Source organism: Bufo gargarizans, chromosome 3 (assembly GCF_014858855.1).
Source record: "Bufo gargarizans isolate SCDJY-AF-19 chromosome 3, ASM1485885v1, whole genome shotgun sequence".
NCBI lineage: Eukaryota > Metazoa > Chordata > Amphibia > Anura > Bufonidae > Bufo > Bufo gargarizans.
The window spans coordinates 161657623-161671717 of NC_058082.1; the positions used below are offsets into that span (position 1 = coordinate 161657623).

Sequence of the window (14095 nt, forward strand, 5' to 3'; positions counted from 1 at the left end):
TTTATTTATTTCCAGGTTCGTAAACAGCAGAAGGAGCATACAAACCTGATGACAGAGTATAGAAACAAGCAGCAGCAACAACAACAGAACTGTGGCATCCTTCCTGTTAGTCCAAACCAAAACTCCAGGGTGTTGACCAAAGCACCAGGTTCAATAGTCAGTGGACACGGTATACAACCACCATCATCTTTGCCACACAACCAGCTTGTCGCACAAGCTGCAAATCTACGTGGCCTACAGCCAGGTTTAGCCATGCAAACACAACATGGTGCTTCTTATGTGAAGTCACTACCCCAGCAGCAGCATCAAGCTCAGGGAAATAATGCAGTCCTTCCTGGAACCTCTGGCGGTTTTTATTCAACTCCTCAGGCCCTGCAGGGTCTAACTCCTGAGCAAAGGATGATTCAAGAACGTCAACTTCAGCAACAGAGATTGCAGTTAGTTCAGAAACAGCAGCAGCAACAACATCAGAATTTTCCACTTTCCCCTCAGAGCAACTTATCCCAAGCAATTTTGACCAAGCAGCATGGGTTAATTGGAAACTCGCATGGACTGGTAGTACAACAATCTCCCTCCCAAGTTCCTCAGACTGTTATGGGTCATCCACAGTCTTCTGCTTTACAGCATCACACAGCCCAACAAAGACATATTTTAATTGGTCAGCAACCGCAAAGAGTTTTGGGTCCATCTCCAGTGGCGCAACAAAATGTTGTAGGGCCTCACCTTGTGTTGTCACAACCTCAGCAAAATTTGATTGGCGTGACACATCTCCAACAGCAGACAGTGTTAAGTCAAGCCGGAAGTACATTAGGGCAACAGACTGTAACAGGGCAAACCCTGTCTGCAACTTTAAGCCTATCTGGCCATCCTCAAAATATTCACATGCAACAAAACATGAATAGCAAGGATGGAGACCTGAGTGAGGGCTCACTACGTCATGAAAGCACAGAAATTCAAGGACAGCAACAAGGTGTTCAACAGGCAAATAGCAGCCCAGGAACACAAGAACCCATTGATCAGCGGCCTCTGGAACAGCGGAGTCATTCAATTGGCCCCGTGAACCAAGAAACAAATTTGCAAGCTCCACTCATGGCAGAGGACAGCCAAAAGTTAAATCAGTCTTCTGATCAAGAACATGCGCTATATGATTCAAGCAGTCCACTGCAGCCATCTGTAAGACAGCAGCACCATGGTATTTTGTCTCCACAACAACCGGGTGTGCAGAGTCTTGGGGCCCAGCTAAGGCCAGATCAAGTGCAAAACACTACTCTGAATCCTCTCCATCAAGATAACCCTCACACTTCTGCTGCCCCATCACAGCAACCAAATCTGGTCCAGGTACAGAGGATTGTAGGTCAAAGTCCAATACAGATGCAGGGTAATGAACTGGCCAAAGATAATTTGGGACAGCACCTACCTAATACATTAGGGCAACAGAGACCATCAGCTCCATATGCCTCTAACCTGATGGCATTACAAAACACCCAGCTCATGGCTCACATAAGAGCTCAGCTTCAGGGAATTATTGCAAAGAATCCACAGTTGCGTCATTTAACGCCCCAACAGCAGCAGCAATTACAGGCAATTCTTATACAGAGACATCAGCAAGCTCAGAGCCAAGCTCTTAGACAGGCTACAAGTCAGGATCCATTGCAATCTGCCCAGTCCAATTCTTCAGGTCCAAATAGTGCTGCTGGAAATCAGACAACCCTAGAAGGGTGTTTCCAAGTTCGACAGGGAGTAACTGAACAAGCGCCTTTTGTCGAAGAAAATTCTACTGCAGCTATACAGAATGTTAAACTAGAAACCATGGTAGAAACACCGCAAGCTTCTGAACTTGATCAGAACTCCTTGTTAAAATCTCCAGTGGGTAGATATACTAGTCAGCATCAGGAGACTGCTTCAGGCCAACAATGTCAGACGACTTCAGGCGTAAGACTTATGACCCATCAACCTCCACCTCAGTATAGATTGCCTCAGCAAGTATCATCAGCTCACCAACAGGCACTACAGTATCAAATGCAGCAGCAAGCACATCAGCAGCTGCAGCAGCCTCAGCAAAATCAGCAGGTGCAGTTGGGGCAGACACAACAGGGTCAGTCTGTTCAGCTGCCACAAGCCCAGCAAATACAGCAGGTGCAGGCACAACAGATACCACAAGTACAACAAATTCAGTTACAACAGCCTCTTCAAAGTCAACAACAGCTGCAGCAAATGCAACAGTCCAAACAGCAAGTACAGCAGTTGTCTCAGCCTCAGCTAGTACAACATCAAATACAGCAGGTACCACAACAGCTCCAGCAAGCACGGCAGCAGCAACTGCATGTGACTCAGCAACAACTACATCAAAAGCAAATTACGCAAGTGCAACAACATCAGTTGCAAGCACAGCCATTGCAGCAAACAGCTATGCCGCAGCAGGCCCAGGCTCTGCAACAGACACCACAACAACAGTTAAACTTGGCTCAACAGCAACAATTGACTCAGCAGTTACAGCACCTGCAGCAACAGCTACAGCAGTTACAGCAGACTCGGCAGCAGCTTCAACAATTACAGCAGTCTCCTCAGCAACTCCAGCAGTTGCAGCTGGTACAGCAACAGCTGCAGCAAACACAACAGCAACTACAACAGTTGCAAAAACAACTGCAGCAAACGCAACAGCAGCGTCAGTCTGTCCAGCAGTTGCACCAAATTCAACAGGTGATGCATACTCAGCAGCAGCAACAAATCAGCCAGTTGACACAGCAGCAGCTCCAACAACTGCAGCAAGCTCAACAGAAACAGCAAGTCCAACAGTTACAGCAGTCTCAGCAGCAACTTCATCAGTTGCAGCAGGCTCCACAACAACAACAGCAGCAGTTGCAGCAGGCTCCACAACAACAACAGCAGCAGCAGTTGCAGCAGGCTCCACAACAACAGCAGACTCAGCAGCACCTCCAGCAGTTGCAGCAGACTCCGCAGTTGCAGCAGACTCAACAGCAGCTCCAGCAGTTGCAGCAGGCCCAGCTGCAGCAGGCGCAACAACAGCAGCAGCTGCAGCAGGCACAACAACAACAACAGCTGCAGCAGGCACAACAACAGCAGCTGCAGCAGGCACAACAACAGCAGCTGCAGCAGGCACAACAACAGCAGCAGCTGCAGCAGGCGCAACAACAGCAGCAGGCACAACAGCAGCTGCAGCAGGCCCAGCAGCAACAACAGCTGCAGCAGGCCCAGCAGCTGCAGCAGGCCCAGCAGCAACAGCAGCTGCAGCAGGCCCAGCAGCAACTACAGCAGCAGGCTCAGCAACAGCAGCTTCAGCTGCATCCAACACAACAGCTCCAGCAGCAGTTGCATCCAACACAACAGCTCCAGCAGCAGTTGCATCCAACACAGCAACAGCTCCAGCAGTTGCATCCAACACAGCAGTTGCAGCAGCCTTCACAACAGCAGTTGCAGCAGACTCAGCAGCAGCCTTCACAACAGCAGTTGCAGCAGACTCAGCAGCAGCCTTCACAACAGCAGTTGCAGCAGACTCAGCAGCAGCCTTTGCAACAACAGCAGCTCCAGCAGTTGCAGCAGCCCCAGCAATTGCAGCAGCCTTTGCAACAGCAGCAGACGCAGCAGCCTTTGCAACAGCAGCAGCTGCAGCAGTCGCAGCAGCCTTTGCAACAGCAGCAGCTCCAGCAGTTGCAGCAGACTCAGCAGCAGCTCCAGCAGTTGCAGCAGACTCAGCAGTTGCAGCAGCCTTTGCAACAGCAGCAGCTTCAGCAATTGCAGCAGCAGCCTTTGCAACAGCAGCAGCTCCAGCAGTTGCAGCAGCAGCCTTTGCAACAGCAGCTCCAGCAGTTGCAGCAGGCTCAGCAACAGCAGCAGACTCAGCAGCAGTTGCAGCAGACTCAGCAGCAGTTGCAGCAGACTCAGCAGCAGTTGCAGCAGCCTTCACAACAGATGCCACAGACACAGCAACAGATGCAGCAAACTCAACAACAACTCCAGCAGTTGCAGCAAAGCCAACAACATCAGAATCAGCATCGGGCACAGCAGCATCTTCAACTACAGCAGGCACAGCAACTTCAGCAGTTGCAACAGTCACAACAGCAACAGTTTCCTCAGCTGCAGCAGTCGCCACAGACGCAGCAACATCAGTTGCAAAATGTCCAAGTGCAACTCCAACAGCAAGCTCATCAACTGCCTCAAACACAGCAGCTGCAACTTTTGCAACAGGCACAGCAACAGCAGATACAGCTGTTACAATCACAGCAACAGCTGCATCATTTGCAGCAAAAACAGCAACAGCTGCAGACAGTTCAACAAACACAGTCATCTGTAGAGACCCAGCAACAATTACAGCAGATACAGCAACAGTTACAGCAAACACAGCAGCATCAACAGATGCAGTTGTTACAGACACAACACCAGATTTTGCAGCAAACACAGTTAACAAAACAGCAAGTGAAGCAGTCACAGGGGCCGCATGCGCAGCAGACAGCGTCTCAGGTACAACAACATTTACACATTAGTCAAGCAAGAGTCCAACAATCACCACAAATGGAAAACTTAAATCAACAAAATGAAGTACACCAGAGCCAGAGTGGATCACCATCGCTTAGCCATCCTCAAATGCCACAAAAACCAGAACAGGAGAAGCAGGAATCTTCACATCCTGGGAACCCAGAGACAAATGAACACATTGACCAATCTCAGGATTCAAAAGAGACTGATCAAGCTACCCACCAAAAGGAACCCATTCTGACGCAGCAGACTCAGTCGGTACAGCTGCAAGCAGGTCAACAGTCATTATCCTCTTTCCAAGTGATGCCACAGCAGGGTCCTGCTCAGCCACACTTGCAGCAAATTCACCAGACACAGCAAGTTCTCCAGCAGACGCAACACATGAGTTCTCAGTCACAAGCAGTGCAGCAAGGTCATCAGCCGCAAACCTTGCCCAATCAAACCTCTCAAGTGTTGCAGCCGTGTCCGCAAGTGCAGCCAACCAATCTGCAACAGCAAATGCAGCCCAACAGAAATAAAGCACAAATGCAGCTGCAGCAGCTGCAACATGTGCAAGTAGCTCAGCAAATCCAACGTATGCCCACACAAAATTCACAACTGATTCAGCAGATGGCGCATCAACATAACCAAATACAACAGATACAGTTAAAACAAATGCATCAGAAACAAGCTGTTCAGATACACCTGCAACAAACCCAACCGCAGACGGCCACCCAGCAATCCTTTGAAGCAAAAACTCAGTTGGCGCAAAATTTAGCTCCGATGCCGCAACAGAATATCCAACAGCAGTCGCCTCAGGTTCAGCTGCAGCAGATGTCACTATTAAAACAGAGTCCCTTGCAGCATCACAAACAGCTTCAACCTCATCAGATTCAGCAAGTGCAGCAAATTCTGCAGCTGAAGCAACAAATGCTCAATCAGCCACCACAGAAACAGCTTCAGCTACAACAGCAGCTTCAGATGCATATACAGCAATTGCGCCAGCAACAAGCGCAGCTGCAGCTGGGGACTCTACAGGAACCAAAGAAAGAGACTCCTGAAACCTCGTGTCCTTTTACTGCGGCAACCTCACAAATGGAAAGTCAAAACGCATCCGTCAGTGAGCATGGAAATGCTACAGAGTCTGGTGGGGATCCAAAGGCTGCCCAACACAACTTGACACAAAGATCGACAGAAGACTCTGAGTTACCAGCTACTACCACAGTTGACTTTGCTCAGGGTGAGAAAACTGCTGACGTTCACAATTCTGATAATGCATCAGATGAGCCACTAAATCCGGTAGAGGGATCAAAAGACATTGAAGCTGTTGTTGAGGTTGGTAGCAAGTCTTGCCCCAATGAATCTGGAGAACCTTCCTCCCAGGAGGAGGGCATGAAGGTAGATGAGACTGTTCAAGACGACAAAACTGGTCCTGTTGATTCTCTTGAGAATGGAGAAGGGGTTCAGGTATCCAAGCTTACTGAAGGGTCTATGGATGAGAGTGTTTTTGGCAGCGAGGACATAAAACGTGAGGCAAATAGTGAGCCACAAAGTATTGCAGCCAAAGGAGAAGCCGGACATCTCCTCCTGCAGAAACTGCTGCGTGCAAAGACGGTGCAGCTTGCATCACAGCGCTCCTCCGATGGCATTCATGCGGACATAAATGGGCACATTGACAATAAGTTGACTGTTCTGGAGCAGAAACTACAAACTACACCTTGTATTAAAGAGGTATGTTACAGTTTTTTAACATTATTTTAAGGAATGTCTCATTCAGGTTCATTTTGGATAGATGGGGCCATACTGATTTAAAAAAACGTATATAAAAAGAGAATGCATCACTGAAATGTTTTCTGCCAGTTAAAACCAGACACATCCTTTTTTCCAATGTACTTTTATTTTAGGATTTTTGATGATATTATTTATTATTAATAATAATAATAATAATAATAATATTATTATATATTTTTTAATTCTATTTCCTGAACATGATCTTGGTGGCTGTCATCTTGCCTGAGCTGTTCTTAACAGCATATAACGCATTAAAGCAGCATTCCCATTTTGGACATTGGGGGCGTTTTCTCTAAGATATGCCCCCAATGACTGATAGGTGCGGGTGCCACCGCTGCGACCTGCACCTGTACATAGAACGGAGCCCGCAAAGTGCTGGAGGGTGCACCTCACCGCACATGTGTGGCTGCCCTTAATAAATTTTTATGGGACTGCTGAAAATAGCCCGTTTCCGTAAGCTCCATAGAAGTGAATGGAGCGGTGGCCACGCTTTCGCGGTGCACTTCTCGTTCATTTAAAGGGGTAGGGCTTATGACGCAGACAAAAGCCATACCTTTTATTTCTCATGTAGTAGGTCCGGTGTGACGAAAAATCTACTTTTAAAATATGCAAATGAGGAATTCAAGCACTTGGTGTGGGCTTATGCCTTCCGAGCACTGCTCCTGCGACACCCCCATCCCTTGCTAATGCTGGCCTTCTGCACCTAAACACGCCGCCATGTCCTTTGATTGACAGCGCTAGAACGGCAGTGATATCCTGCGCACTCGCATCCGTGCCGGTACGTGCGCACTGGATCTTTTCCTTCTGACCCGGCTTGTGTATATGTCCAGTGCGCACATGTCGTCATGGAAGCGAGTGTGCAGGTGCAGGAAACCGGCGCTAGACTGGCGGGTCTAGCGCTGTCAATCAAAGGACATGGGGGTGTGATTAGGAGCAGAAGGCCGGCATTGCAAGGAATATGTCAGTCATCAGCCCTAGCAGTCTATATGCCTGGTGGGGTAGGGTTGAACCGGGTGACAGAGCCTCTTTAAACAAGACTTCCAAAAATGGCGCTGCCTGGCTATTTTCAGCACTCCCATAGAGATGGATGGAGGGTGGTCGCATGCCCATTGGGTCGTAGAGGTGAGACAATCGCCTATTGGGATTGGTGGATTTTGTGTTATCTATACACAGAGCTGCTGTCGTTCTAATCCCTGCCTGTAATGATAAGCAAATAACTGCAGTAAAGTGATCTGTACAGACCAAGAAGTGGCTCTGATTGTTAGGCATAGTGGCCATTGTAAAAATTGCAGGATTTTATGGTTTTTGTTTAAATATAGATATTGACATGAAAGGGAAAAAAACAAAAACGCCAAAAATTCTTAAAAGTTTTACTTAGATGTGATTTAAACAATAGGTCATTTTTTGATGACGTTCCCTTTAAGTTTTTGAAATTTTGTTGACCAGTCACAGGGTATATAATGATCCATTCATAACGCGTGAACTGTGCGTTCATACGTTTCCAATTGATGATTTTTTATTTATTTTTTTGGCCAAGGTTTACTCATTTACAGTTTAATAGCTGATGTGGTTTTGTCACCATGTTCAGACTCCATATCAGGGCACCTCTTGATCTTCTGCCGTAGGGTATATTGATGTGCCACCCCCGCACAACTACTTGTAGGGAAAGAGGCTTAGCTCTCATTTGTTTACAGGTTAGTCATGTGTCTTTTAGTCCTTCTTCCATCCTCAACCCTGCAAATACGCACCAAGATTACTGCAACACAGTATGGCACCTTCTTAATGCAGCCTTTTTGGATTAAGAGTTTTCCATGACTTTACTACTGATGACCAATCCTCAGTGCAGGTCATCAGTATCTGATCGGTGGAAATCCGACACCCAGGACCCCTGCCCATCAGCTGTTTGAGAAGACTCCAGCGTTCCTGTGCAGCACCGCCGCTGCCTTCTCACTGCTTTTCTTAGGTCAGTGACGACACGTTCATCAGTCACGTGGCCTACGTGCAGCTCAGCCCCATATAAGTGAATGGGACCGAGCGCGATACCAAGCAGACCCACTATACAATGTACCTTGCTTATTCAGAGGATATGTTATCGGTATAAAACTCCTGGAAAACCCCTTTTAAGGAGGTGTATGGAGCTGTACCACTCTCGTTGTCCTAAGAAGGTATTGTATGAAGGAACATACACATGTTTTCAGGTGGAAGATGTCAGAGGGAGCACTAAAGACACATGAAGGCAGGAGCCATGCTCATGAGATGCAAACTGCCTCTGCTCAACAGCCTTTGACCCTGGATTTGGAGGAAATAGTCATCCAGAAGCTGTTGGGTGTGAGTAGCCTGCAGTACATCTCCCTTCTAATTGCAGCTAAAAGCTGTGTGCACAGAGCTTTTCTATGTGCGGTGTATTACTCATGTAATTACATATTTAAGCCCCGTCACCCAACCATGGTTCTATGTAGCCCTGATTGTTTTTATTATGGCTGGAGGTTCAGCCGCAACAGGTAGAGTGCCAGTCTTCATAGGTTTTGTGTATATCAAAATTGGGTCACCTTTAACTACTCTTTTGGTTTTTAATTTATTTATTTTTCTTCAGGACATCTGTTCAAAAAAGACTGTACCCAAACCAAAACGGGCGCAGAAAACCAACGAGAAGGTACCAAACTCCCGCAAAAAGATTCGCAGGGAGGACAGCCTAAAATCACCAGAAGCGATTGTGAAACAGCTCAAGCAGGTATTTCCCTTTTACTTACTTTGTAGACGAGTACATAGGTTTATCGTCTTCATTATCCAGGGTTATTGGGCAGCGGTGTGCCAAGCCCGTACAGTGGATGTAAAAAGCCTGCGCACCCCTGTTCAAACTCAATCATTTCAGAACTCTTTCCACCTTTGTCCCCTACAATCTGTACACTTCAATTGAAAAACAAACTGAAATCTTGTAGTGTGTAATAAATAAAGTACTAAAATACTGATTGCATAAATATTCACACCCATAACACTTTTTTAGAGGGTTTTTTATTTTTTTATTTTTTTCTCACTCCCTGCCTTTCTGGGACCATAACTTTTTTTATTTTTTATTTTTTTTCACATAGCCATATGAGGGCTTGTTTTTTGTGGGACAAGTTGTACTCTAATTCCACCTTTTAACCCCTTCCCGACCAGTACCGTAATAGTATGGCGCTGGCCAGGTCTTTAAAGATGGCGCCCGCTCCTGAGCTCTGCGGGTGCGATAGCAGTAATGCCTGCCGATCACGGACATTTAACCCCTCAGATGCCATGGTCAATCCTGACCACTTCATCTGAGCGCACTGAAAACCGAAACCACACTCTTCCGGTGGTGCTCTGGCTTCCCCATGCGTCGATTGTAGGAGCCGTAGCTCTTTGTGAATGACAGGAGGCTGCTGCATAGTATTTCCTATGGAGCCTTTGCCTGTAATAGGGCACCATAGGAAATGAGCAATTTTCTCATAGATTCCAATGCTAGTGCATTGGGGTCTATGAGATTGCATGTTTATAGTTCCCTATGGGAACAATAAAAAAAGGTTAAAAAAATAACTAAAAAAACATAAATCAAATCGCCCTTTTCCCAAAATAAAAATAAAAGAAAGAAAAAATATATATACATCATGGATGTAGTGATGTGTGAAAACGCCCATAGTATAAAAATATATTCCCCATACGTTAAACAGCAAAACGGTAAAAAGCGATTTGTCGTTTTTGGTCGCCTCATTTTCTTGAACAAAATGTAATAAGTCATACACACACCAGAATGGTATCAAAGAAAAGTTCAGATCGCCCTGCAAAAAATGAGCCCCCATACAGCTCCGTACACATAATTACAAAAAAGTTATAGGGGTCAAACCCCCCCCCCCCCCCCCAATCAGACTTCAGATTAGACCCCAGCTCAGACCCCAATCAGACCTTGGCTAAGAGCCCCATATGCCTCCAATCAGCCCCCAGCCTTTAAATCAGTCACCCAGCCACAGCTCACAGCCGAGGACCAGGAAGCAGTGAGTAGAGAGCCTTCACTGCTTCCCGGTCCTCCGGTACTAATGAGCTCTTTCATAATATAAGCGCTCCATTAGTATTCACATCATAAGACACTGGGGCATTTCCCCCACACTTTTGAGGGGTAAAAATGCGCCTTATGGGGTGAAAAATACGGTATCTTGCAGCTGAAAGGTGGATGCAATTGTACTCAACCTAGAAAATCCTCTGTGAGCTAAATACCCCAAATCACTACACAGCTGTACAATGATGCGCCTACAGTCATATGCCATCATAGCTGAGCAGCATGACAGGAAAACTCACCAATATATATTATATGCAAGTGTCAGAGCGTAGTGTGTAGTGCGCCCTTGCCCCCTCACCCCTGGAAGCAGCTCTGCAAGTGGAGGTAGCCAGTCCTGCTCACACTCTAGGGACAGGTTGCAGGCGGCCATTTAATAAAAAAAAAAAATAGAAACCTTTTTAAAGGGGCAAATGAATGGTTTAAAATCCCTTGCCCTTACTGATTTCCCCCCACCCTCCCATCTCTTATTTTGACTCCTACCAGGTCCCTTCTCGTCTCTCCTTCTTGGTCTGGTTTCCCTATGCAAAAAAGCCAGGAGAGTCAGAATGGCCGGTTTCTGCCAACTGTCGAAAAACTAACGTCGAAAACGTAGTTGGCCATGCTGGAAAATTCTGGCCATTGTCGGCCAAAACTGCATGTGTATGGCATGGTCATCCGAATTCTGCTGATTTTAGATACATACTTAAAGGGGTTCTGCACTTTCAATTAACTGATGATCTATCCTCTGGATAGATCATCAGCTTCTGATCGGCGGGGGTCCGACACCCGGGACCCCCGCCGATCAGCTGTTTGAGAAGGCAGCGGCGCTCCAGCAGCGCCGCGGCCTTCTCACTGTTTACCGCCGGGCCGCCCGCCCACTGACGTCACGACTTGTATCAACTAGAGTGGGCGCGGCTAAGCTCTGTTCACTTGAATGGAGCTTAGCCGCGCCCACTCTAGTTGATACAAGTCGTGACGTCAGTGGGCGGGCGGCCCGGCGGTAAACAGTGAGAAGGCCGCGGCGCTGCTGGAGCGCCGCTGCCTTCTCAAACAGCTGATCGGCGGGGGTCCCGGGTGTCTGACCCCCGCCGATCAGAAGCTGATGATCTATCCAGAGGATAGATTATCAGTTAATTGAAAGTGCAGAACCCCTTTAAATACTGAAATGGGTTGGCTCATCAGGCATATCACTAGGATATGCTCCTATTGTCTTTATAGGTGCGGGTCCCACCGCTTGGACCTGCACCTATATCAAGAACGGAGCTCGGCAAGGTGGTGGCTGGAGGACTCCGGTCCGGCCACCACCAAGCCGGCTCCCCATAGAAGTGAATGGGAGCGCACTGCGCATGACCAGCCATCGCTCCCATTCACTTCTGAGGGCTTGACGGAAATAGCCGAGCCAACTCTCTGCGATTTTCACCGGCCCCATAGAAAATGAATGGAGGGTGGCTATGCATGCGCAGTGCGTCCTCCTTCACTTTCGCGGCTCCGTTCTCGATATAGATGCGGGTCCCAGCGGTAAGACCCGCACTTATAAGACAATGGGGGCATATCCTAGCGATATGCCCCCATTGTCTGTCATGAGACAACCCCTTTAAATCTAGCAAAATACATGTCACATTCCCTTAAAGCTCACTGATGATTCTCTCTTTCACTTGTGTATTGAACAGTGGAGCAGGGTTTTTTATTTTTGTTTTTTTACTATATTGTAAAAAACACAAAAATCTTTCAGTTGGGATATCCAGGGCAAATATTTTATTTAAAATGGGGGAATGGATTAAAAATAAGTTGTTACTCGCCTCACTGATTCTCTGCTGCTGCGAATTTGCACCAGTTCTTTTTACTGCCTGTTTCTGGGCTCGACGCAATGGAAATAACATTGGCTGGGCAGGCAGGGGAGTATAAAGTGAAGAGCAGTGATATTTTTAACCTGTTGGCCGCCGTTTTACATACAGTACATTTTCCCTGGAAAACCCTTTAATAAGACCTCAAGCACACACCCGTTTATTTTATTTTTTGTTTTTTTTCCACATCTGATTCGCATTTTCACGGATCATATGCGGACCCATTCATTTCAGTGGGGCCAGAAAAAATGCAGACGGCACACTGTGCTGTCCGTATCTGTATGTCCATGCCGCAGTCCCACAAAAATAAATAAATGAAAACGTGTTCTATACTTGGATAGGGCATTTCTACAGAAGGAAAGAAAATTGAGTAAGGCACATGGCCGGTATCCGTGCTTTGCAGACAGCAAAACACGGTGAGACCTTAGAGCAAGTAATTGTTTTTCTGTAAAATTCGTTTTTCTGATTCTTTTACAGGAGCTTTCTCTGTTGCCTCTGATGGAGCCTTCAATTACAGCAAACTTCAGCCTGTTTGCTCCGTTTGGCAGCAGCACACCAGTTAATGGGAAAAGCCCACTTAAAGGATCATTCGGCAGCGGTGCTCTGGAGAGTATCCCAGATTACTACACTCAGCTACTCAGCAAGGTACTTTGACAAATTCATGTGATACCTAGATGAAGGTTGTAGCGCAGCTGCTTATTTAATATTTAACCTTGGCTTATTTTATTTTAAAGAACAACCTCAGTAATCCACCTACACCTCCTTCATCCTTGCCTCCAACTCCACCTCCTTCCGTACAGCAGAAAATGGTAAATGGTGTAACAGCGGCTGAAGATCTGAATGAAGCGAAGAAGGAATCTGAAAGCAGTGCAGAGGCAGAAGTTAAAAAAGGTGTGCAGAATGTGCATCATAATCATCAGCTCCTTTAGTCTCTATTTTGTACCTAAGCAACTTCTAACACTGTGTTCTGCAGGTACAGATGAACGGAGCTTGGACCTTTTGGCTGCCCTTCCTACTCCCCCACACAACCAAAGCGAGGATGTCAGGTGAGATAACCGTGAACATAGTAGACGGCATTAAGCAAGTAGGTCTTACATAGAATTAAACATCTTTTATTTCTTCATCTAGAATGGAGAGTGATGAGGAAAGTGATTCTCCTGATAGCATTGTTCCTGCGTCCTCCCCAGAGAGTATTCTTGGGGAGGATACACAGCGCTTTCCTTCATTGTGTGATGTCAAAGATGAGGAGGAAGAGAGAGCCTTGTCTCCAGTCATACCGCTCATTCCTCGTTGTCCTATACCAGGTTGGTCAGCATATCGAGCATCTTTTCAGGGTGACTTCCCAAAGGAATTGTCCCATGTGGATGAACCAGTCCTAGACACAGCCTCACTGCAATATGATGACCACATGTTCGGGCCATAGTTTTGGAATTTGTAATAAATGTTTGTGTTTAGTCCAACAGAAAGAGTCTGTCATGTGACCTATTGAACTCTATTGCCCATTCATACTATTTTAACTCCTTCGCCACCAGTGCCTTTACATATACGGTGCTGGACCGATGGGCAAACATGCCGCCTGCTCGCACGTGCAGCGGGCATCATGGCCATGCGGGTCTCAGCGGTTTCAAACAGCAGAGACCCGCAGTAATATTGCTAATTGCAGTAATTAAAGCCTTTTAGATGCCGTGATCATGCTTGTGCTTCTGGCCTTCTTACAGGCATCTTCTGCGGCCAATGAGGATGCCGGTAATTGAATTCAATGCCCTAAGAGACTGATGGTATTGAAGTTGCAATTCTTATTTTGGCTAGCAGATGGCAGGCCATCATAAGAAATGAGCAATTCTGACATTTAACCCTTAGGACACCAGAGTTTTTTTCCGTTTTTGCATTTTTATTTTTCTTCTATTTTTCTTGAGCCATAACTTTTTTTTATGTTTCC

General features: G+C 46.7%; 1 protein-coding gene across 4 annotated transcripts in view; it reads left to right on the forward strand.

Moving 5' to 3' along the window:
• Nucleotides 1-14095, forward strand: part of KMT2D (lysine methyltransferase 2D) — a 134541-nt gene that overhangs the window by 101829 nt on the left and 18617 nt on the right. For all 4 annotated transcript variants that reach the window (XM_044284050.1, XM_044284051.1, XM_044284052.1 and 1 more), the window contains 6 exons: nucleotides 16-6204; nucleotides 8858-8995; nucleotides 12634-12801; nucleotides 12891-13047; nucleotides 13130-13202; nucleotides 13285-13460. In XM_044284050.1, coding sequence (XP_044139985.1) covers nucleotides 16-6204; nucleotides 8858-8995; nucleotides 12634-12801; nucleotides 12891-13047; nucleotides 13130-13202; nucleotides 13285-13460 — 6901 coding nt within the window. The remainder of the gene's footprint in view (nucleotides 1-15; nucleotides 6205-8857; nucleotides 8996-12633; nucleotides 12802-12890; nucleotides 13048-13129; nucleotides 13203-13284; nucleotides 13461-14095) is intronic.